We start from the raw sequence: 26228 nt of genomic DNA on the forward strand, positions 1-26228 counted from the left end.
TTAATTTATCATGCAAAGATTTTTTTTTCATTAAGTGCATTAATGCTTTTGTTTGTACAGGAATTTTCAAATCAAAAGGACTTCCCGCAGTTCCTAAATGTAAATCCTTAGCAAATTACATGCTAAGATGATAGCTCCATTCCACATGGGAAAAGACAAATTCAGCCATTATCTTGGGATTTTTAACCAGGGTTCCAGCCTTTGGGTTGTACAGTGTCTTTGATAAGTCTCCTTTATGATAACTTCAGATGGATTGTGATGGAACATTTTATAGAAGAAACTGGCTTCTAGCAGTTGAATAATGATGCTGGGAATAAATTTGGTTTCCCTGAATAATGGTTTCTCAAAGCAGGCACAGCTCTTCTTAAGGAGTTCAGAATTGGTACCATTTCTTATCCTTATATTTCAGCATTAACTGCAAAGAAAAAAACAGTCATCAAAAGTTGCTTAAAAAATCAATGAAAGTTCTATTCAAAGCAAGTCCAGATTGAGCTAATCATGACTAAGTAAATCTCAAAACTTACAATAAAGCTTGTTTTATTTTGTGGGTTGAAGTGCATGTCAGAAAGAGTTTTTTTAAAAATAATATTTATTTTTCAGTTTTTGGTGGACACAACATCTTTATTTATTCCCCGCACATGCTAGGTGAGCGCGTTACTGCTTGAGCCATATCCCCAGCCCCAGAAAGTGTTCTTTTTTTTTTTTTTTTTTTAAAAAAAAACACAAACATACATTAAATCAAGATATAAAGATTCACCTGACAGGAAATGATTTTTAATGACCAGAGACAAAATGGAAGGCGTGGATTCCAGCCTCTACTGCTGCCCCTCCCACCTTCCTGTGGGTCTTGCATCATCTACCTACACACTTTTTAAGCAGTTGATGCACAATACAGATCAGTGTATTAGAACCAATGGATAATTTTCTTTGATTATCCCTTGAGGTAAATAAGTATTTATTAATATATTTTACAGTATTTAAAAAAGTATTTCCCCAAAGTGGGGGAAATCATAATATTTGGTTATAGGATTACTCATGTGGCATCTCGTTTAAGCTTTCTTGAACAGGACTTACAGGTCTCCTCACTGGTGGTAACTTTAAACATTTATGTATTTAATCAGCTTACCTCGTGTGCATGTTTGGAAAATGCTTCTGCGCTGGTCATCATGCCTGCAGTCTTCTCTTCCAGCTCGCCTAGTCTCTGTCCTCTCTCATCAAGTGCAATCCGGGCGCGGGTCAGCTCTCCCATGACACCTCCAGCAGCGCCTTTCATCCCTTCTATACCACCTGGTCCAGGAATGTGCTGTGCAAGGCTTGGAGATGCTTTTCCTGCTGTAGCTTCCCCAACTGGAAATTCAAGACATAGCAATTAAAACATTCTGTCAGCAATTCAAATAGTCAAGGTTGTCGCCAAAACAAAATGCTTAAGTTCTGCTGTCGTAATTTTCATTGGAGGAGTGATGAGAAAGAGAGAGACAGGGAAATATCATTACTAATGTCTCTGTGTACGTGTGTGTGTGTGTGTGTGTGTGTGTGTGTGTTTATGTGTACATGTGGTGTTTCATACAGTATGGCACAACTGCATTTCTTGGCATGGCTGAATTGGAATTCTGAAAACATGAGACTTCACATTTAGTCCATACTAATGTCTGTTCCTGTCTGAGCCTGATAAATTAAGCAATTATCACATTTCTGCCCAAGTCCTTATTCCAACCTTCTCTGTTCATCCTGATGTATCAGCTTGTAGGCCTCAGGTTCTCTCTCTTCCCCTCTTTATCCCTCTAGAGAATGGCTATAAGTGATGGATATCAATTTACATATGTTGAAATTTTGTGACTTCATAAATGAGTAAAAATTTCCCAGTCAACTACAGAGCTTAGTTTCATTCCATTCTAAAGAGACAAAAAAGTTTTTATTAAAATCAGCTGTCTTGGCAGAAATTTAGTGAACATTTCTAATGATATAATATTGGAATAGAATCTAAAATTTTAAAAACAAGAGGCTTTTTGAGATATAATTCACATATAATAGAATTTTCCTTTTCAACAAAAAGCATACAATTCAGTGGTTTTTAGTGTATTCACAAAGTTTTTTGACTATCACCACTATCTGATTTTAGAATTTTTTATTATGCCACAAAGAAACCTTGAGCCCACTAGTAGTCACTGTTTATTCTCTCCCTGCCCAGGCAACCACTGATCTATTTTCAGTCTCTATGAATTTGCCTATTCTGTACATTTCATATAAATGGTATCATAGTAGCTCAGTGGTAGTGCACTTGCTTAATATGTACAAGGCCCCAGGTTTGATTCCCAGCTTTTCAACAATCAATGAATCAATCATACAATATGTGACCTTTTTGGTTTTCTTGGATTTAGCATGATTTTTTCCAAAGTTAGAACATGTTATACATGTTGTATCATGTATTAATATTTGATTCTTTTTTTGTGACCAAACAATATTCCACTGTATGATAGCACCTAGATCTTTTTGCATAGTTAAAAGTTCAAGAGAACTTTAATATGTGGAACCAAATGGCATATTCTGGAAAATATATTCTCATCTTGTCTATGAAAATGTTCTCTAGTATCTTCCTATTGATTTTTGATTATTGTTCATCAGTTTGCCTGATAGAATTTTAAAATAGTTTATTCTGTGACATTGATAGACCTTGCATTATGAATTTAAAAAATTTGTTTCCCAGTAGTGATTATAGGCAGGCAGATTAAACTTTGTTTTTCCAACTTTAATAACTAAATGTCTTCACCTTGTCATGCAGATATGCTCTACCTACAAAAGTGAGACATTTATTAGCTGGCTTGTTATTTATTTGAATTATACATATCATTTTTACTAAACTATTTTCTAATATAAAGTGGCTAATTTTATTCATGTCTAGAAAACAAATAATTTTCATGGTACAGAAGGAAACAAATATTCAAACTTTTAAGACAGAAGTAAGATGGCAAGGATATTGAAAAAAAAAGGTATATATTATTGGTGGGACTATAAATTAGTATAACCACAGTGAAAATCAGAATGGAAGATTCCTCAAAAGACTAGGAATGGAACCACCATATGACCCAGTATTCCATTCCTTGTTTTTTATACAAAAGAACTAAAATGAGCATACTATAGTGATATATGCATACCAATATTTCTACCAGTGCAATTCACAATATCCAAGTTGTGGAACCAGCCCAGCTGTCCATCAATAGATGAATGGACATAGAAAACATGGTATATATACACAGTGGAGTTTTACTCAGTCATATAAAGAACGAAATTATGTCATTTGTTTGTAAATAGATGGAATGGAGAACATCATGCCAAATGAAATAAGATAGACTCAGTCAAGTTTTGAATGCTTTTTCTTATATGTGCAAACTAGAGAGGAAAAGGGAATAAAAAAGAGATGTTATGAAAATAGAAATGAGACCAATAGAGTACAGTAAGGGGATGGAGAGGGAGGGAATAGGGGAGGGCAGGGGGGGATGGACCACCACTGAAATCAACCAAATTACTGTTATGTTCATATAGAAATATAAAACAGTGAATCCCACTTTTATGTATAATTATAATTCACAAATTAAAAAAAAGAAGGAAGACCAGTAGAGGTAGACAATGGGAATCAGAGACAGGAGGGAGTAATAGGGAATGTACTAGGAAATGAAACTGAACAAACCATGTCATATGCATGTGTGACTGTTATACGAAACCCACTGCTGCGTGAAATTATAATGTACACACACAAAATAATAGAAGAAAAGGCACATAACCTAGAATTTGAGATCCCATATTAAACTATACACACACAATATCATGTCTTCCATTCTGAGATGCATTTCTGTAATTAGGAATTTACTCACAAAGCTCTTCTCTGTCAAATGTTTGTCCACTTCCACCGAACAGTCCCTTAAGAAAGCCTCTATTCTGAGCTTCTGGTGTCTCTATAGGAGTAAACAAATCTCCTAGCATGTCCTGTACCAAATTCAAAGGAAAAAAAGCATTATAAAACTAAGAATGACTTAACAGATAAAAAGATAACACTGTGGTAAAAGAGTATATCATGAAAGACAGTCTGCTTTTCCTGCTGATTTTTGCTTTGCTCATAGTTCTTACCTTAGCATTTCTTTTCCATTTTCTTTCCTTCATTTCTACAGTAACTGATTTTCTAAAATTTTCCTTTTTCTATTTTGTCTCCTATTGATATCTAGCATGGAAAATCAATATATTCCCTCTCAGATTAATTTCCATGTATGATCAGTGACTACCAATTTAGATATTTGAGGCTGTTAAAATTACCACAGCCTCTTTCCTATCCTGGTTCCTTTCCCTGAACCATGAATGGACTTCCCTTAGAAATAAGAAGGCTTCAGTGAAGGCTAGATCTATTTTTATATTATACAAAATTATGCCATAGTTAAAAATCATTGAAATAATTCAAAATAGGTATGGCAAGGTCATTCTCAGTATTTGGTGAGTCTTAGAATGACTGGGAAAATATCTCATTAGAAATGCAAATCTTCTACAATTACTAAATCAGAATTGACCTAGATGTGCTCTGGTTATCTTGCTTTTCAAGTCTTTTTAAAGCAGCACAACATTTAAGAACCATCCGTACGGAGGAAGAAACCAAGACCAGGAGGCATTGGTTTGTCAATGAACTTCCAGTTTGACTAACTTCATCATCTCTCTTCACCTCTCCTCACCAGCCCTGTGTTTTTCTTCCTAGAAGTCCTACTCTTTGGAGAGAGTACCCTCTATTCAGTTTCCCAAGGAAGAAAAATTCCTTGCTTTTCCTCATTCCTATGACTAATAACCCTCAAAGACAATGGATTACACTTTATAGCTCTTGAATCTGCTAACTTTTCTTCATCATAACTGCTTGTTCCTTTATTTTGGGTCAATGCAATTCTTGAACTTTACTGTAAAGAGACTCCTAATTATTCTCCCCAGCTTCAGTTTTGCTTCCTCAAAACTAATTGCCATACTATCAACCAAATCTGCTCAAGTTTTTTTAATGACTTCCTGTACCTCTTAGGATAAATGCTCAGTTCCTTATGGATCTTACAAGGTGCTCCTAGAGCTTTTCTTGACTAATTCTCCAGCACCACCCCTCAAATCTTCACTTCCCAATGCTGAACTTTCTTGGCAGTTTCCTGGATCCTGAGGCTTTCATACCTATACCACTACTGTTTAGGATATCTACCTTTTTTATCCCTAGCCATCAATTTACCTGAACAACTCCTACTTACCCTTCAGAAGTCAGTTGTGCCCACAAAATTTCTCTAAGTACTCCCTCCTTTCTTTCTTTTTGTTTTTAAATATTTTTAGTTGTTGTTGGACCTTTATTTTATTTATTTGTATGTGGTGCTGAGAATCAAACCCAGTGCCTCACGCATATTAGGCAAGTGCTCTACCACTGAGCCACAACCCCAGCCCTTCTTTCTTCTCATCAACCCAAATGCACTTCTTTTGTCTCCCTAGTACTGGTGCAGATATATACATAGCATTTTCCATAGAATATTTGCTCACTTATCTCTCTACCTAGCAAACAGGGATTTGTGTGCTTATTGTTGTATTTCTAGAACCCTGCAAAGTCCAAGACACACAATAAAAACTCCCTAAATATTTGTTGAATAACAATATAATGATCATAATACAAGATTTATATATTCCAGCACTGTGCTCATTGGTCATCATCAATGACCTACCTGCTCATTGCTTTATATAAATTCTTACCTAATTCTGGTAATAATGCTCCAAGGTAGCACATATAGGTAGGTTAAATAAAATGCCCAAGGTCACACAAAAGGGGATTCAAGTATAGCACAAATAATTCAACATTTATACTCGTAATCTCTACATTATAATGAATGATTTTGATTTTTTAATTTGTAAAGTAAAGGTATTGAGCCAGTTAAATCTTGAAGATTCTCTTAAAATTCTGTGACCATTCTTATGCAAGATTAGATAAGCTTTTATATCTCTCCTGTTTCTAGGCTGTGCTTACCACCATGTACAAAGACAAATATCCAATTCTAATCAGCATGGTTATTTTTGTGGCCCTTGATCAAGATTAAGTTTTTTTTTTAAAAGCCTATGAACTCCCTGAACTGGATACAAACTTTCATGTGTTCATACATATTTCCTATATAGAAGGAAATAATTTTTCCAGAGACACTCAACAGGCAAATGCAAACAATAAAATAAAAATATTTAACTGTTAAAATTAAAGATCTTCATATTCTTTCTCTTTCTTATTATTTCTGTGCATACCTAGAATTGTACCAGAAGTTGACAGGGTCATAAAGAATATATATTAAAGATTTGTCCTAAGAAAGGCATATTTATTGTACAACCCAATAATATTTTAGCTTTTAGACATCCCTTTCATTTTACAACCTCTCCATTTAAAAAAAAAATAAATGCACCTGACCTACCTGTAGATGATCACACATTTCCTGGCTGTATGTTAACCGCTGAATTTCAGTAGGAGAGACAAGATACAAAGCCTGCCCTTCATTGGTAAAACAAAATGTCCGTGCTATCCTCATGTCTGTCAGTGGCAAATAATTAACATCCAACATTGGGCGAAGACTAGGTAGGCTAAAAGGAAAAAAGTAAATCCACATTCCATATTCAAGTTGAAAAAAGCATTTCCTAACATAAAACAGTAATTTAAAAAACATTATTTTATGGTTATTTCATTTATTCTCTTGAAGGCTCAGTGTTAATAGGCTTTCACACAAATTCACACACACAAAAAAAAGGGCTGGGCATGGTGGTGCACGCCTGTAATTCCAGGAACTCAGGAAGCTGAGGCAGGAGGATGATAAGTTCAAAGCCAGTCTCAGTAATTTAGTGAGGCACGTAGAAATTCAGCAAGACCCTGTCTCTAAATAAAATATAAAAAAGGGCTGGGGATATGGCTCAGTGGTGAAGCACCCCTGGGTATAATCCCTGCTGCCCCTGCCCTCCAAAAAAAAATCACGGGCAAAGTTCTATCTTAATCCACAGATGCTTAACAATGCCCTTGAAGGGACCAGCAATCTCTGGGATGTTTTTGCAGCATTCCATGGGTTCTCTTCATATGATTATAGCCTTTGGTTATGTCAGAGATGCTAGAATGTATCTGACTGCATACTTGGTCTACTGTCTTTCTTTTAGGCAGAACTCCTGACTTTGAAGAAGTTTTAACACAGAGTGGGTTCAATTCACTGTGCCTGGGAATGGAGTGGCTTTGCTTCCTCTTCCTTTATTCCCTCTGAAATTACCTATAACTTAGGGCATCTGCACTGAAGGCACAATTAATAATTAAACCCAGCCAAGGCTGTAAGGGAATGAGAATAAGGTATCAATAATAGATCAGAATTTGTACATCCAAATGAATACCACAGATTTGATGTAGTTTACTCCATGGCTACATCCTAATCCTAATGCTGTAGCTATAAATTTGCTAAAATAGTTCTCAGAATGTCCTTTTGGATACTGTTGTTAGAACCAGTTTTATGAGCCACTGAAGAAAATAAAACCACTTTTACTGATTTTTAATCATACCTCTAATGTCAAAAGTGGGAGTGGGGCTTGTAATTAAGTCTCAAGTTTTGAAATCATTCTACTAATTCTAAGTGTGCTCAAAAATTTTAAATGATCCCAGATCATAAAACCAGAACCTCAAAAGATACTGATCTCCCTTATCAAGGTAGTTTGTAACTAGACTTTTGACCCTCAAACTTTATTTTATAAAATGGCACTTGAAATCTATGTTATTGGAATAAGCGTTTTCCTGAGATTCCAGGGCTGCACTGCCCAATATTTTGGCCACTAACTAAATACATGTGAATAATATGCGGTTGATCCATGGCTAGTCTGAATTGAGATGTGTTTTAAAGTATAAATTACACTCTGAACTTCAAAGATTTAGTAAAAATAAATTATCTGAAATTTATAAAAAAGATATTGTAATTAATCTGTTATAACCCTTCAGGTAGCTAAACCCCTTAAGATATGAGTCTGAAACAAAATCAGTTAAACAGATATCTGTAATTCAATCAAATTAATAGGTGGGTTGGGAGAGATTCTGCTGACCTTTCTGATAGGCTACATTGTCTAGGGTGTGCAACATAAATGAGTCAAGAAAAGAAAATTTGAAAAGGTACAATCACTTTAGGTAGGAAAAGTGAAAGAGCAAGTTAATTGCTAAGGATTAGAAAACAATTAGCTTTAAAACTGAAAAAAGTTTCTTCTATTCAGAGGCACTTTAATAAAAAAATCAGAGTCCGTTAACCAAAGGGGGTTCTTAAAAGTGGCTATGTTTGAGAATTCATATAGATAAATCTTTCATATTCTTTTTTTTTAAAAAAAATCGTTATTTTGTTTTATTTTTATGTGGTGCTGAGGATGGAACCCAGTGTCTCACATGTGAGGGGCAAGTGCTCTGCCACTGAGCCACAACCTCAGCCCTCATATTCTTTCTTTCTGGGTACATTTGGACCGTAACAACCAATCATTAGCTGCCTCCACCTATCAGAAACTAGGACTTGAGGAGACAGGGCTCAGGACAGTTACATTCTGACAGGGTCTGGAAAGATTCTGGGTATATACTCAGCATGGGAAAGTAAAGAAGACCAGGAACAGATCAATTTGTAGGATTCAGTTCTTCAATCCACCCAGCAGAGTACATATCATCATTTCTTAGCTATACATTATGTATTACTAAAATAATGTCAAAACTATTTCCTTTTCAAATATTTTTAAGTATCCTCAGGAAAACATTATGACAAGTTTTCATTATGACATAATATCAAAGTAGCCACTATCATGTAAAGCAGCTTTTACCGAGGGAGACTGAAATATTGTTTTCCCAATGACGCCTGATGTTTAAAAGCTTGTTTTTCATTTATTAAGAAATCTCTCACCTCATATAGATGATAGAACATATTAATTTAAATAGAATTTTGAGATATATAGGATAACATCTTAGAAATAATAAAATTTTACAGAAACAGGTTAAAATAATCATCATTAAGCTAAAATTCTGACATAATTTAAGATTTAAAGTGAGACAATTTTTGAGTGACTAAATGGTAGCTTAGAGAAGGGGAGTGTGTGTGTGTGTGTGTGTGTGTGTGTGTGCGCGCGCGCGCATGAAAATAAACATTAAAACACACACAAATGTACAGTTTTTTTTTTTTCGAAACTGAGTTAAATGTCATTTTCAAACAAGATGAAATAACCTTCATTGGAAATATTTAAAACTAGTTTGAAAAAAAGGAAAAATCAGACAAAGAGAGAAATGATCAGAAATATACAAGAAGATGAACTGACCACAAAATGATCATTTTTCCCAAGTATTTCCCTATACCTCAAAAATTTGTTCATGTCTCCCAAATTTAAAAACTGTCAAAGTCTAGTTTTAACCTTGAACTCCTTTCCATCTTTCATCTCTCTTTTTTAAAACACAAAATTTGGGGCTGGGGCTATAACTTGGCGGTAGAGTGCTTTCCTAGCATGCGTGAGACACTGGGTTCGATCCCCAGCACCATAAAAAATTAAATAAATAACATAAAGCTATCGTGACCATCTACAACTAAAAAATATTTTAAAAAACAAAATTTTCTGACAGAATAATCTATAATAGGGGTAAAGGACCAGATAGTAAATGTTTTAGAGTATGCAGTGCAAAAATAGCCCTGACCAATTTACAAACAGATGGGTGTGGCTGTATTCCCAAAAAACTACATTTATAAGTATCTGAATTTTACTTAATTTTCATATATCATGAAGTGTTTTACCATTTAAAAATGTAAACACTATCTGTGGCTTGCAGGTTGTACAAATCAGATATGAGATGGGGTAGCTTTGGTCCATAGGTTATTCTTTACCAATCTCTCATCTATATACCTGCCTCAAATTACCTCCACCATGTACCTAAGACTTGCTTTCTTAAAGGCATTAATATCCAAGTAGTGGCAAGATTTAATGTTTTTCTTGTATCTAGATTCCTTGACCTCTTTGTTATATTTGGCTATCTTTTGACCCCACCTCCTTTCTTTTGACACGATTCCCTCTTTTTTATTTCATGAAGTTATAACCATTCTGGTCCTATCCCTTTCTTTCTGGTGACTTATTCTCAATCTCCTTTGCTGGATGCTCTTCTTTCTTTCATAGTATAAAATGTAGAGAGAGCCCCAAGTTCCTAAGCTCAGCTCAGTCTGTTCTTCCTTACTTTTTGTTCTACCTTTTTTGATTATCTCAGTCACTGTCATAACTACTAATGTATTCACACAGAAGACTTCCAATATGTTTTTAAAAGTCCAGACTCTATATTTCTTGATAAATTTCTGCTGGATGACATCTATACCTCAAATTTCAAATATTTATTTTCAATTCATTCTCAAACTTCTCATTATCATAACTTTTCCAAATGTGCCTGGCTTTCATATTTGCTAACAGCACCACTAATATCCAAATTAAAAAAAATAACCTTAAGTTCTCTTCTAACCCCCAAATTTAACAGCTTCCATTACCTTTCATAACTAAACAGCTTTACACACAGCAAGTTTCCCTCCATAATCCCTCACAGTTTCTCCTCCTTGCCTTTTATATAGTTATCATTTCAATTCAAAAGTCAATCACAAGCTCCCCCTCCACAGATATTTCCTAATGAATAGAGGTTAATCATGTGCTTTAAAACCATATTTCTTATATCAATTAGTCCTCAACAATTTCCCCCCATCTACCTCTCTAGGTTACTTTCCTCCCAATGACTCTTCCTTTATAATTCATGCTTAACTATACTACGGCTTTGAACTCCAGGGACCGATTTTATCAACAGAAAATTCAATTTCATATTTCCTCTGTTGAATTTATATATTTTTTTACAATTTTTGTGGTACAGGGATTAAACCCACAGGGGCCCTCTACTACTGAGCTACATCCTCAGCCCAATACATTACCCTTTTTTAAAAAAGTAATTTTTTATTTTGAGACAGGGTATAGCTAAGTTGCCTAGGCTATCCTTGAATTTGTGATCTTACTGCCTTAGCCTTCTGAGCAGTTTGAGCCTCTGTGCCCAAATTATGCATTATAATTTCTTGTGTATATGTCTTATCTCCCAATTAGATGGTAAGCTTCTTAAGGGTTAGGAATATATTTTGCTAATTTCTATATTGTTTATAGGTCCAGTACAATGCTTAACCATTTTAATGTCTTTTGAACTAGGGGAGAATGAAAAAGAATAACAGTGACTTCTTAACTGTTCTTATTATCTGCAGAATTCATAAAGTTATAATATCTCAATGTCTTACAAATTTTATTTGATTTCACTAATAGTAAGATGAAATATACTGTTGATGAGCTGACAACTTATTTTTTAAGTGTATGATGATTTTTATTATATTTCTCAGTGCTGCCTCATTTTTTCCTAGACTTTCAACCTCAAATTCAATTTATTAGCATGTAAAATGAAGTATGCAAATAATACTTTACTTTCATGTGTCCTAGAATAGCAATAAGGATCAGGTGAAACTCTGTTTAATATTCTTATTAGTATATCAAAATGGATTCTACTGGCATGTATAACTAAAGAACCAATAAATTAAAAAATATTCTTTTATGAACTATATAGTAAAAGTAACAGCTTAATTTCCCTGTAGCTTATTCATCTTTTATTTCCAGTGCTAGCATGGCATTTGGAAGCTAAATATACTCAGTAAATGTTTGTTGAATGACTATATGAGTGACTGGAACATCATTCTTTCCTTAGATTTCTTTATGCCAGTTAAAAATATATATTTAATTCACAGAATTAAGTATTGTTTAAGGAAAAAATCCCAACAGAACACACCACAAACCCCCAAACTCTCATCAGATTGTTAAACAACAAATATTTACAAACATAATTAAAACATGATCTCAGGTTGCTTCTTGATAACATCTTGCACATTAATCATATACTTTTTAGGATTATACTTGCTGGTTTTGTTATAATTACCAGATAATTTATAAAGAAGGCAAGTACCTCATTATCATGATATGCCCATTAGCACAAAAGCATGCCAAACAGGCACTGTTGCACATGACCACTACATTTGCTTGCAGTATAAAAGATGTCTCGGTGATGTTATGAACATAAAGGCAAGTCTGAGAAGGCAGTGAGAAGACTTTGGCTTGTTTTTCTGAGCAAATTATTGTATACTGATGATCTCCTATTTCTTGGTATGAAGAGGAGTAGTTCATGACCAATTTCCTTCTCCAAGTTTTTTCATTTTCATCTGTGGTATTTGGATCCCTCCAAACTTCATATGGCGGTTGCATTAATCCGCCAGTTCGGTCCATACAGGAAAATGTTAGTACAGCTCCTTTCAATGAGAGGAATGTACCTATAAAAACAATTTCACATCACTGGCACATAAATTCTTTCTAAAAGAGCTTTTATTCATCTGTGGGCAATAAACATTTATATTATGATAATTTGTGTTTATAGTATCATCGTATTGCATGAATACACATAGATCAGTAAATTTTTTAGTTCATCCATTGCATTAACTTAGAATCATAGAATATTAGGCCTAAAAAGAACCTAAGACATTAACTTGTCAAATTCTCTCATTTAAATGGGAAAACAGATCCAAGAAGATGATGACAGTTGGGCCAGGTCACATAGCAAATTAGTGACTGAGCTCTGACTAGAATTCTGATTTCTTGATTGCTAATTCAGGATTTTTCATTATTTTATATCATCCACTTTAAAATCATTTTATAAAAGACAAATTGAAAAATGCATAACTTTCATTTATTGAAATAATTTCAACAGAAAAATAATTATATCATCTGATTCTCTTTTCTTATTTTATAGGTTCATTTACTAATATATGTTTCTTTTTTCTTTTCCTGACATTGAACACTCAATTAATGTCATGAAATTTCAATATCTGGAGTTCATGCTAGAAATTTTAATTGTATGAATAACAAAAACCTTTAAAAATAACTACCTTCAGCTCTCAGGCAAGCCTATGCATCTGAATTCAGAAAAAGCATTCATTTACCTGGATTCTTCAAGGTTGATTATCCACACCAGATCACTACTTATTAGTGATTTTTACTGGTCTCAGAAGACTGTATTCTATAGACCTAAGGAGGTAACTTAGGCTGGACTATCCTCTAAACAGTATTCTACTAGCCCTTTTTTATTTTGTCCTTTCATATTATGTAGAGTAAGGGTGTTAACCCAGGCTGATATATTTCAAGTATATATGTATGTATATGTATGTATGTATGTATGTATGTATATGTATATGTGTGTATGTATGTGTGTATATATATATATATATATGTATATATATGTATATATATGTATACATTTATATATATATAGTGATATATAGTGTGACAGATACTTAAAAGGGAAAGGTGGTAGATGAAAACACATTCTATTTAGGAAGTACTTTTTCTTATAATTTAAACACCTTAAAAATTATAAAATTCAAAGTAATATTAGATGATCTAACATCTCAACTGTATTTTAAAATCCACTTGAAAACTAAATAACCTGTACAAATCCTAGAACTGAGAGGATAGGGTTGTGGGGTTTAGGTGCTTAGTATAGGGTCAAGGTATAAAATAACAGCTCTCTCAAAACCCCTTGTATAAAAAGATGCCAAAATGTATGCTACTCTGTAAAACCACATTTTCAAAATTATCTTTTCATAACTACCTGCTACAGAGAAATTTTTATAAGTAGTGACATGGGTCATATAATGGCGTATAATTCAGTCAATGAAGCTATAAAATATGTATAATGGAGCTATAAAATTCCTATCACCTAGTATGCTCCAGCCATCATAATATATTATTCATGTTGTTATGGTGATGCTGGTGTAGATCTACTGTGCTGCCAATTGCATAGGAGAGTAGCAATACAATTATGCACAGTATGTAATACTTGATAATGATAATAAATGACAATATTACGGCTCTAAGTATTTACTATAATACTCTACTTCTTTGTCATTGCTTCAATTTACTCCATAAAAAATGTTTACTGTAAAACAATATGCTGTGTTATGGTGACAGCAGCCTCATATAATTTGTGTTTACTAAGTCTCTTGGTTGCATCAAGAGGCCACATCTGATTGACTTATGACATTAGGTTTGTGTAAGTACACTGTATGATGTTCACATGATGAAACTTCTAGTAATACATTTCTTAATATAACCTTATCATTACATCAATATAACTATATGAATATCTTTGCATCCTTGATGTAGGCATGGCACAAAGTAGGTTAAAAAGTCAAGAAACCCATATTTTAGAAGACATTTTTACTTATTCCCAATGCTTATACACTGATGGCATTAAAATGACATTTTTTTTTTCATTGAGCTGCCCTTGTCAAAACTGCTGCTTTGGTTTCTAATTTGTTTCCTATAGCAGACTAATACTAATGTGAAGGTTTCTTTGCATCATCCCATGGTAATTAGGGCTCAAAAAAACCCCAGCTCAAATTACTGCTTTTCTGATTTCTGTGAGTAATAAATTATCCTTTGTCTCTGCCATAGGAGTTGTATACCTTGCATCAGCATCCGTGAAACTGGCAACCTATCTTTATTAACTTGCACACAGAGTAAAATCTCAGAATCTATAGATCTTGATTCTCTAGAATGACAAAGGGAAGCCTCATAGGAGATACAATCAGATAGACAGAGTGGTGCCAGATTATGCAGGTTCTTGTAGGACATGCTAAAGACTTAGACTTTTACTTGGAGTGATATAACTTAAATTTCATTTAACAGGATCATTCTTTCTCATGGGCATATTCTAAAGGGTGTCAAAGTTGGAAAAAAGGAGAGCAGTGAAGAGATTAACATAATGATCCAGGTGGAAAATAAATATAGCCCTCTTGAACTAGATGTAACAGTAGATATAGTAAGAAATGTCAGGATCTGAGTACATTGTGAAAGTTATGCCAGTAGGGTTTGCTAATAAATTGTATTTAAGATAGGAAAGAAACAGAGAACAAGGATGATTCTGATGTTTTTGATCTGAGCATCTTGAAGAAGAGCTGACAATGAATATATAGGAAATACTGTGGAAAAAAGAGAAATATCAGAAGCTCAGTTTTGGACATGTTAAGTTTCAGGTGTTTATTAGATAACCAAGAAGATGTCAAATATCTAGATTCCTGTGTCAGGAATTTGGGAACAGGTCCAAACTATAAATATAAATACAAATAAAAACATATGATACATCAGATTATAAATGCATTTAAAATCATGAGGTTGGATAATTTCTTCTATGCTGAGAGCCATAGCCAAGTAGGAATGATGCATGGCAATTTTGGGTTGAAAGGTGACCCTGCTCAGGGATTAGGGTGGCTCCGGGTTTAGGGTGGATCCTGCTGGAATAGGGTGGCTTCAGGTTTAGGGTGGATCCTGCTGGAATAGGGCGGCTCCAGGTTTAGGGCAGATCCTGCTGGGATTAGGGCATATCCTGCTGCCTCAGGCGCCCGCTCCTTGAGTTCCTGTTGAGTTCTCGCGGGGTTCAGAGAGAATTGGTACACAGAGCCTGGTGGAGAGAGTGTATTTTCCCAGAAAGTGCCTGTAGAGTGTCGGTGAGAGTTCGGGAATAAAGAGTTGCTGTTGGAATCTACAAGTTTTTGTGGTGGCTCGGTTATTTTGTGCCCAGACAGACTGCGGCACTTCTAGGGCTTCAATGTAAAGAGAAAAGAGAAAAAGTTAAAGGAGTCAGTCTTGGGGCATTATGTTGTTTTAAATCCAGTGCAATGAATTGAAAGAACCAATAAAGAAGACTGAGAAGGAACAGTTAGGACCACAGTAAGAAAAACAGATAAATATAAAGGTCTTTAATCTAAATGAGTGTTATAAGGTAGAGAGAATTGGTAATTTATATAATAGATTGCAGATATGTCAAGTAAGATGTGGCCTGAGAATTTACCGTTGGATTTACTTATTAAGTCAGTGGTCACCTATATGAAGGTAGTTTTGTTGAGTATGGGAGAAAGTATGATCAAAATGAGCTCAAAATAGATTGGGAGAATGAAATTAGAAACAGTGAATATACTACAAACATTTCAAAAATGAAATTTGCATTAAAAAAGAAGTGAAATAGGGGAATAGATTCAACAGAGGATTTTCTTTTTTAGTGGGAGGAATAATGGTATATTTGTATGCTAATTCAGTAGAAAAAGACACAATTATTAAAAAGGAAATAGAGGAAAAATTTCTGGGTTGACATTGTTGAATAGGAGAAAAGGAGTATAATCTCGTGCACAACTGGAGAATTCTGTCTAGTTAGAAGCGTAGAGTTTACTAATAGTAACAGGAGAGAATAAGGAGATCACGGAGATATAGATATGTTATTTATCCTGTCTGGAGCTCTGCATTACTGGTAATAAGGAAAGTTTAATAGATTAGTAGACAACAGAGTCAAGTAAGGTTTCATTTGTAGGATCAGCATCACCTGGGAGCTTGTTAAAAATGCAAATTCTCAGGCTCCACCCTAGACCCTATGGAATCAGAAACTCTGGGGTGGGGTCCACTACTAATATGTTTTGTTAACAAATCCTCCAAGTGATGAGAGAGAGGTGTTTGATTACTGATTCCAATTCCTTACTAGTTATGGGCCTAATTCAGACTTTATTTCTTCATGATTCAGTCATCATAGGTTAAATGTTTCTAGAAAAGTATCTGTTTCTTTTAGGTCATCCGGTTTGTTAGTCCTCTCTCAAGGTTCTTTTTGTTTCTATGGTATCAGTTATATAATATTTTCCTCTTCATTTCTGATTTTATTAAATGTCCTTTTTAATTAGTTGGTATAACTAAAGGTTTATCAGTTTTGTCTTCTCAACTAGCACCTTGTTTTGTTAAAAAAATGGGCTAAGGATTTGGGTAAACATTTTTCAAAAGAAAAGTTAGGGGCTGGGCTATAGCTCAGTGGCAGAGCACTTGCCTACCATGTGTGAGGTACTGGGTAGATCCTCAGCACCACATAAAAATAAATAAATAAAAATGGACTTTATTAAAAAAAAGATGAACAATTGGACAACAGGTATATGCAAAGATGCTCAACATCACTGATCATCAAGGAAATAAATACAAATAATAACCATGATGAGATAAAACATCACATCTGTTATGACAGTTATTATTTAAAATCAAAATCAAAAGACAACAATGTTGGTGAAGTGTGGAGAAACTGGAATGCTCTACACTGAGAGCAGGAATGCAAAATGGTGAGACTGCTATGAAAAAGAGTGTGAAAGTTCTTCAAAAATTAAAAAAATAGAATTAACATGTAAAATTAAAAATGTAAAATTTACAAACAGAATTAACATGTAATCTAGCAATACTGCTTCTGGGTATGTATCCCAGGATCAGGATCTTGAAGAGATAGGTACTCCTTCCTATGTTCACTGTAGTACTATTCACAATAGTGAAGTTGTGAAAACAACCTAAATGTCCAAGAGATGAAAGGATAAAAAAGGAATAGATACATACAATGTAATATTACTCAGCCTTAAAAAAGAAGGAAATCCTATATTATTCAACAATATGGATGAATCTTGAGGATTTATATTAAATGAAATAAGCTAGTCACAGAAGGACAAATACTGCATGATTCCATAAATGAGACATTTAAAACTGTCAAATCTATAGAAACAAAGAATAGAATGGTGGTTGCCAGGGGCTTGGAGAAGGGACTTGCTAATAAACTAGCATAAAATTTCAGGTATAAAAGACAAGTTCTAGAGATCTGATGTGTAACATTATACCTATGAATAATATCATTGTTATGGTTTGGATGTGAGGTGTCCCCGAAAAGATCACGTGTAATTCAATGCAAGAAGGTTCAGAGGAGAAATGATTGGACTGTGAGTCTTAACCCAATCAGTGACTTAATCCCCTGGTAGGGATTAAATGAGTGGTAACTGAAGTGGTAGGATGCAGCAGGAGGAGGTGGGAACCAGGGGCATAGCTTTGGAGTATACATTTGTATCTGGAAAGTGGAGATCTCTCTGCTTTCTGATCACCATGTGAGCTGCTTCTCTCTGCCACACTTTTCCACCATGATGTTCTGCCTCATCTCGAGCCCCAAGGAATGGAGCCAGCCTTCTGTGAACTAAGACCTCTGAAACTGTGAGGCCTCAAATAAACTTTTCCTCCTTTACAGTTGTTCTGGTCAGATCCTTTAGTCACAGAGGCAAAAAACAACCATGGACAGTACCCAAAAACTTGGCCAGTGAGTACTGGATGAAAAATAGATATTTCAGAGAGGGTGAATCCTAGAACAACTATTACAGGTCAGTAAGGGAACGGTGAAGGATAAAATTTTACTTTAAAATTGAAATGGCTTTCATTACCTCTATTTTTTTCTTATGAAACTCCACTTTCATTTTTTATGTTTACTACTATGAATTATGACTTTCTCTCTTTCAATGGTTGATTATAGAATAAATCTGAACCCAGCCTCATAGCTTTCTCCTTTATAATTAATAGACTTTATTTTTAAGAGCAGTTTTAGTTTTACAAAAAATTGAGCAGATAGTACATAGAGATCCCATATATCTCTTTTTTTCATTTCCCCATTTTACATTTTGCTTTTGTATAATGTATCTATCATACTTGATGGACTGATATTGACACATTATTATTAACTAAAATTTTAAAAAGAATAAAAACTGGCATTGAAACTTAAAGAAAAGACAGCTTCTCATTAAGTTGATAAGGGAAAAATGATAAATATTTTACAAATTAAATGCTAAAATTTAAATCTTTAATTTTTAAAATCACTTTTGGTCTGAGTTTGTTTGCTACAAATGGCAAAGAACTTCCCTACAAAATTGAGAGATCTGTTATATTAGTTCTGGGGATTGTTTATTTCTATCCTTGTGACTTAGAAAACAACATTTGTGCTAAGGTTTTCCTCAGTGCTTTTCAGAAACTTATTTCCCAAAGTGTTGATTAGGTTGGCAGTTCCACAATTTACTACTGCAGCAATGGTGATAACTCTTTTACCCTGAAAAATAGGTAAGTTACAATATGACAATGTTGGAACACTATATGATTTTATAAAGTTCTCAATAGTTCCTATTACACAAAAGATTTAAATACATAACCTTTGTCCTAAATCAATGCAAATTATTGATACTTTATATCTAAATTTGAAAAAGTAGCCACAAGGGAATGAATGAATAAAAACTCTTACCACTTGACAATACCACAACTGGCTCTATAAACCTCTGTTCATCCGCTGATGGTAGGTTTAGGGAGATGATTAATACCATTCCCAGACTTGTTCCAACAAACAGACAAGGAGAGACAGTAGAGTCATTTTTCCGTGCGAAGGATTCCATGAAGTATAAAGCTGTAATTGCTTCTTTAGAATCTTTGTCAATACTGGAGATACTAGAGCTTCTGGAACGATTATATGAATTCTCTCGGTTTTCTATGGAAATTTAAAAAGACTAAAATGAAGTATCAGTGTATTTACAAAACAAGTAAAGTCAAATTTAATACATGAAAACCAAAAAGTGTGAATAGAAAGAATTTAATTCTTCATTAATTGACTTGGAAGGTAGTTTATCCAGCTCACCAGCTTATGTTGAAGGTGGAGAGACTGAAGCTGGAAAGCAGACTTAAATAGTCAAGCTTATAAGAATTTCTGATACAATTTTAATTGCACTTCCTTCCTATCTCTCAATTGTTCAAAGTATTCCTAATGATTTATTGCAGTTCCCATGTACTGACAATATTATGGCTACTGACATAAGAGGAACAATCTGAAATATTCTGTGACAAATACATTGGATGATCTGGGGAAATTATGAGTGGAAAAATTAAAATTTTACCAAGGCCTAAATGCAAATAGTATTTTTCTGAATTTGTTTGAATCAAATCTAGTTCTAATTTTGCCTAGGACCAAAGGAGCTATAGACTATGCCATCCTGTCAGTGGTGGTAATCTTTCTGAGAGGACTTTAGTTCACTTAAAGGAAAGAGAATGGCCTCAGATCCTCTTGCTTATCAACACTTGCTCATGTGCACACTCCAACAAGCATAAACTCACCTATTAATTAAATGTTAATAGTGTTGTACTGTTCTTTTACTGCTCCAGAGTATAAGCTCTTATTTTTCTTTTTACTGTCTTCACTCTTTTCTCTCTTGATAGGTCCAAATGTGCCTCCTAATTATTTTTGTAAAAGAGACTAAAAATAGACTCCTCAGAATATTTTTCCATGAAACAAAATATAGTATTCTTAATTTTCCCTTTCTATGTCTCAGCAAATTTATAAGTTTTTCATAAAACTTAGAGATTAGAGGTAGATAATCTATTTATTTTATAGATTTGAAGACAGAGACTTAGAGTTCAGTAATTTCCCCAGAATCCAGCACAAATTAGAGGCACAAATATCTAAAACTCAAAATTGGCAGCACTAGTAAAGTGATTAAAAGGGTATTATTTCTTTTATAACCCTTACGTGTTGCTTCTAGTTTAACCTTCCAGCTAATATATTTCTCCCAAACTTTTAACTGGTGGTTTGTCACCATTTGAAAGTTTACAGACACCTGTGACAGAGGACACCATTATTTGCACATTCACAGGACCAGATTCAATACAGCATAATGTTAAAGAAACAAAAATTGAACAATAAGTTTTACTTGAAATATTTTGAAGAATATAGATTATCAAAAATCTTAGGGGCTGGGATTGTGGCTCAGTGGTAGAACACTCATCTAGCACATGTGAGGCCCTGGGTTTGATCCTCAGCACCACATAAAAATAAATAAATAAAGGTATTATTTCCAACCACTTCCAAAAAATAAAAAATGTTAAAAAAATTCTTAAGAGATATTAAATAAGGAATTAATCTTAGAATAGCAAATCTTCCTAAAATGATTTTTTCCTTTTTCTCTTCCTAAAATTTCTTATTAACAGGAGAGCAGCAGCAAAGTTAAAAGATTCCCCTTTTTTAACAGCTCCAGTCTTTGGTTCTGGTACTTTATTCCAATGCCCCATACTCATTCCATAAAAAAGCAAACAGACCTTTCTTTTTAAAATATATGAAGATGAAGTTCTAAGCTTGAGAATTAAATATTTTTTCTTGATCACCTTCATTTGACAGTTGAGGAAATTAAGCTTGTAAGACACTAAATGAGATGATGATAATTTTTATTGGAAGGATAGAGAATAGATTAAGGCATAGGTTTTCTGTTTTATAGAGTGGGTGGAGTCTCTCTACAGAGGAGTCATTCTCCTTTTAGAGATGACTAAGGAAGTGAGGTAATAAATGGATTTGGAGTTAGCTGCAGCCCCACCAGGCTCTCAGTGACTCATTGTCTAGTAGATATTTGTATCTTTTCAATGTGATTTCCATTCTTTGTTCATAGCACTTGTTTCCATTGTAAACCAAATTTTATCTGTAACCAACAAAATTGCTATGTTTAGCCTACCTTCTGTTGTAACTGGTAAAGAAATCTCCATGCAAGCAGCTGACTGAGCCTTTCGAAACGGAGGTCTTGCAGGACCCCAGCGATTTATTTTTGAAACATCAGCACTAGAAAGACGTTTTCCAGAACTGCAGCTCTGCGAAGTTGGACTTGTGCAATGTCCATTTACATGGTCTGTACCAAGAGGAAGAAGGCAGTGTAAATATCATAATTAAATCTTCACATAAAGGAACTGAAAGATGTAGATTAACAAATGAAAAGGAGTAAGAATCCCTTTTGTTCTGAACCATATAAATATGGCTCAGTCCTTGCTATTTTTAGTTAGCAAAAAATTTAAAACATATTTAATTTTAAGGAGTATTTTTATAATTTGACTAACATAGTTTAAAATTTATTCTACATCTCCACTATGTCCTTTATTATTTAATGGCAATATGAAATAAGTTATAATCTTGGACTTTTGATACATAAATTAAATATACTCTAATTTATGTAAGTCTTGGAAGTACTTTCAGTACCTAGAGTTTAAAATTTTTTAGAACAGGAACATTTTGTAGCTGAGAATGGCAATTAAGAATATTAGGAGCCAGGCTGTCTGGGCATAAATTCTAGTTCTGCATCTTATTAGCTGTATAAATTACTAAAATTCTTCATGCTTTAGTTTCTTCATCTGTAAATCTGAAATATTATCATCTGCCCCATGGAGTTTTGTGATTTGTGTGTGTGTACATGTGTATACATATGTGTAATTGTACATGTCACATGCCCAAATACATGCTGGCATACAGCGCACGCTGAAAAAATATTATTATTATTACTCTTGTCCCAGAGTATAAAACTGCTCATGTCCAAATGATTACTGTTTATTTAGGTCTTGTGAGTTAAGCTTTGTTTTGACATAACTGAAAAAAGAACAAAACAAAAAGAAAAAAAAACCCTTGAGGGTGGGGTTATAGTCATGCTAGGGGTACTAGCATGCCCTGGGTTCAATCAACTAAAAATATATTTTCTTATGTTTCTTAAAGATCAAACATTACCTTATAATCTTGCAATACGCAGAACACATTTTGAAATGTGCTTCTTTGGTCATTCAAAGGATGATAGTTACATGCAGAAGAATGCTTAATACTACAGTGGACACATGAAACTAGTATTTGGTATATACTTATAGCTAGTCAAGGGCGATAAAGGAATTTTAATATGTTGGCATTTTTTTTTAAATGAGCGTTAATATTTATCAAATATTTAAATAGTGTGAATGTTACAATACTATCTCATTTAATCTTCACAAAAATGCTGCAATAGAGATGCTTTTATTATTATCATTCTAATAATACAGATAAGGAAATCGAAGCTCAGAAAAAAGGGTTCAGAAAATTTTCTCCTATTACCTACATGGCAATTAGGTAGGCAGAATTCTAACCCAGATTTTCTCAGTTAATATCTGTATGCTTAAAAACTGGAGCACAGGGTTAGCTAAGTATTTGGCAATGGATAACAATTTTGAAGACATATTTAGTAGGGTTTGGGAAGCAGATGTAATACACACTGAGATCCAAGCCTTTTAGAACCAATCACTCCCCATTTTGTCATAATATCTCTGGAAAGGCAGAAATATTTCATGATGAGTTAGCCATGGTGAAGCTTTAGTCAAGAACTCTGAGATTCCTCTTCTTTATCAAATCTAGACTTATAAATAGGAAGAATACTGAGGTCAACAGCTGGCATGAACAACTTCGTATGAATTAGAAAATGGCAACTACTGTAGAGGGGCAATGGCAACAACATGCCCCCTCTGAACTAGCCACAACCCTGGGTATTATCCTTTGAAAAAAACTTCCTTTTTCACAGACATGAGACCCTGCTCTAGGGGTCACAGTTTGTTCAAAGGAAAGTGGAATGAATTTCAGCCCTCTTCATACAAAAATATGGCAGAGCCTTGAGAACAGGGAAATTTATCCACTAAGGCAGAACTCTTTGGACTTGCTAAACCGAAGCCATACCCGCCTAGCTGTTACCATCTTTTGGTGGTTGTTTCGTGTAAATATGTCTCATTTCAGCTCATAACAGAGCAGTATCAATTAATATTACTCAATGTACTTTTTCTTATTTTTTTGCCCTATCTGCTGTGGTGGCCCAATTTCCCCCAGCTTCTCATTTTTGATTGGCTTACATTACCACACACAGGCACACCAGAGTTTTGTTTTCAATAGGGCTGATTAACTTTAAAAGACTCTTTTTAGTAGATGAAATGTTTAAATACATAGAAATAAATTTTCATTTTTAATAATTCTATCACCTTGCTAAATATTCAAGATAAATGTGAATTGGTATAAAACATTTAGAAAGCCAAGCACAGTGGAGCATGACTATAATCCCAGTAGCTTTGGAGGATGAAGCAGGAGGATCGTGAGTTCAAAGCCAGCCTCAGCAAAAGTGAGGTAATTAAGCAACTCAGCTAGACCCTGTCTCTAAATAAAATACAAAATAGGGCTGGGAATGGGGCTCTGTGGTTGAGTACCCCAGAGTTCAATCCCAGTACCAAAAAACGAAATAAAACAAAACAAAAAAACCCAAACATTTAGAAAGAAATTTAGTTATAGCTTAGATACGGTCATTCTGGAAATTTATGATAAAGAAATAATGCTAAATACAAAATGAAAATATAAATATCTATTGATAAAGATATTCACTACAGTGTTATATTAAAGACTAATTGGAAATCAGTTATCCTCTACAATCAAACAAAAGGCTTTAGGTAAATTGTTGTATATATCCTATACAGAGATATACTGAGTATTATCGTCTTTTAAAATATTTTGAAGTGCTTATAAAAACACATAAAATATGAATGCTATTATGTTTTGGTTGTTTTCTGTTGCACGTGCATGCGCGCGCGCACACACACACACACACACACACACACACACACAAAACAGAACAACAACAAAAAAACCACTCCAAAGTTGATGTGTAACAATAATTTTATTGTGCTCACAGATTCTGTGGACCAGGACTTTTACTAACTAGGTAGGTGTGGATGTCTTATCTGCATGATGGCATGGGGGCATTAGTTGAGAATGCTTCACTGGATGGGGACTTTGATTCCTTTGTATTCTCACATGCAAAGGCTGAGATGGGTGGGAACTGTCAATGGAGGCAGCTTCAAGAGGTTTATGCTTCAGAAGTTTTGGGAATGGTGGCCTCAGGGTAGTTGGCCTGTTTCCACAATGTCTCAGGGTTCAAAGGGTCTGGAAAACAATTTTTTAAAATGGGATGGAAGCCATTTTTCTGCTTCTTTGGACATTGCAATGATGGCTTCATTTGGTTTTGAAAGCAACTTTTCAGAGCCCAGTCAAGAGGCCACTTAGTATGTCAAAAGACAACTATTGTGGTAGATTCCTGATCTTACTTCTAGCAATATGTTCTTAAATTCAACAGTTGATTGGCAGTGATGTTCTGGTTTTTCACATGTAGTAAAGGTGTCTGGTCCCTTAGTACATCTGTATATTGACCTTATTCTAAAAGTCACACCTGTAGGCCAAGCTTAGAGTCCACATCTCTAGTTTCTTAAGGATCTGATAAGTACACACTTTCTTGTATTAATCTCTTTCTGCATGACATAGCCAGCCAGAATGAATGGCTCCCATTTCTTACAGCTGCTCCCTGATTATATTGGTGATTTAGTCCAGCTGTCATGTAGTCCAGTAATATAACATGTAGAGAAAATTTAACATTCTAAAAATTTCAGCCTTAAAGCAATAATTAAAGTTAAGGGACATGGCTATTCTCTATTTTAGACAAAAATTCTCAAATTTGAAAAATTATACATTTTTAAAAAACATCATTAAATAAAGAAATGACTTACTAAAAATGTCATATTGTATTCAACTGAAGTTATTTTTAAAATTATCACTTACTAAGGCTTTGTAGAAGACTGCAAATAAAGATATGATTTAATACGAGTTTTGTTAAACAAATTTTTTATTATACATTTCCCAGAAAATTAAAAATTCTATGCCATAGAGGTTGACTCTTTGATGAAATAAATGTTGAACTAAATAAAAAATGAGCACTGGATTTTAAAAACCATGAAGATAAATAAAATACGAAGACTCTGCACTTAACCATATTAATTATAGCCAATATAAAACAATCGATTCAAATAATTGAAAATCCACATTAACTTTATTCTTGCCCTACTTTTATAGTCAATTCTTTTTCTCCCTCCTTCATCATTGTTCATGTAACCCTAGTTAGGGTACAAGGCTTGTCAATCAATTTAATGTTGGTTGGTTGTCTGATTTTGTTTAAGCAAGAAAAGAATTTCTCAAAGTATATTCACAGTTCAAAATCTCAGGGAGGGGCTGTGGTTGTGGTTCAGTAGTAGAGCACTTGCCTTGCATGGGTGAGGCCCTGGATTCAATCCTCAACACCACATAAAAATAAATAAATAAAATATAAAGGTATTTTAAAAAATCTCAGGGAGAACCTATGAGGTATATTCAGAAGCTTTGCAGGTCAAAATAATATTCAACCACACTAGAGGTCATAGAGCAAGAATACAATTTATATGTGCTTTTTGTCTGGATTCTTTCATGTTGTATGTGTCAATCATTTTTTTAAACAATATTTATTTTTTAGTTGTAGTTGGACACAATACTTTTATATATTTATTTTTATGTGGAGCTGAGGATCAAACCCAGGGCCTCGCACCTGCTAGGCAAGTGCTCTACTGCTGAGCCACAATCT

The 26228-nt window shown here is 34.1% G+C and overlaps 1 protein-coding gene across 4 annotated transcripts in view; it reads right to left on the minus strand.

Annotated features, from left to right (window-relative positions):
- Positions 1-373: 373 nt before the first annotated feature.
- The window catches only part of Stxbp5l (syntaxin binding protein 5L), a 326234-nt gene continuing 300379 nt past the window's right edge, over positions 374-26228 (minus strand). For 2 of the 4 annotated variants that reach the window (XM_076867717.2, XM_076867715.2), the window contains 7 exons: positions 21480-21650; positions 19235-19474; positions 12029-12389; positions 6447-6612; positions 3870-3981; positions 1127-1347; positions 374-415 (listed from right to left, as the gene is read on the minus strand). In XM_076867717.2, coding sequence (XP_076723832.2) covers positions 374-415; positions 1127-1347; positions 3870-3981; positions 6447-6612; positions 12029-12389; positions 19235-19474; positions 21480-21650 — 1313 coding nt within the window. The remainder of the gene's footprint in view (positions 416-1126; positions 1348-3869; positions 3982-6446; positions 6613-12028; positions 12390-19234; positions 19475-21479; positions 21651-26228) is intronic. The other 2 variants (XM_076867719.2, XM_076867718.2) reach the window with 1 other exon arrangement.

Source organism: Callospermophilus lateralis, chromosome 10 (assembly GCF_048772815.1).
Source record: "Callospermophilus lateralis isolate mCalLat2 chromosome 10, mCalLat2.hap1, whole genome shotgun sequence".
Taxonomy (NCBI): domain Eukaryota; kingdom Metazoa; phylum Chordata; class Mammalia; order Rodentia; family Sciuridae; genus Callospermophilus; species Callospermophilus lateralis.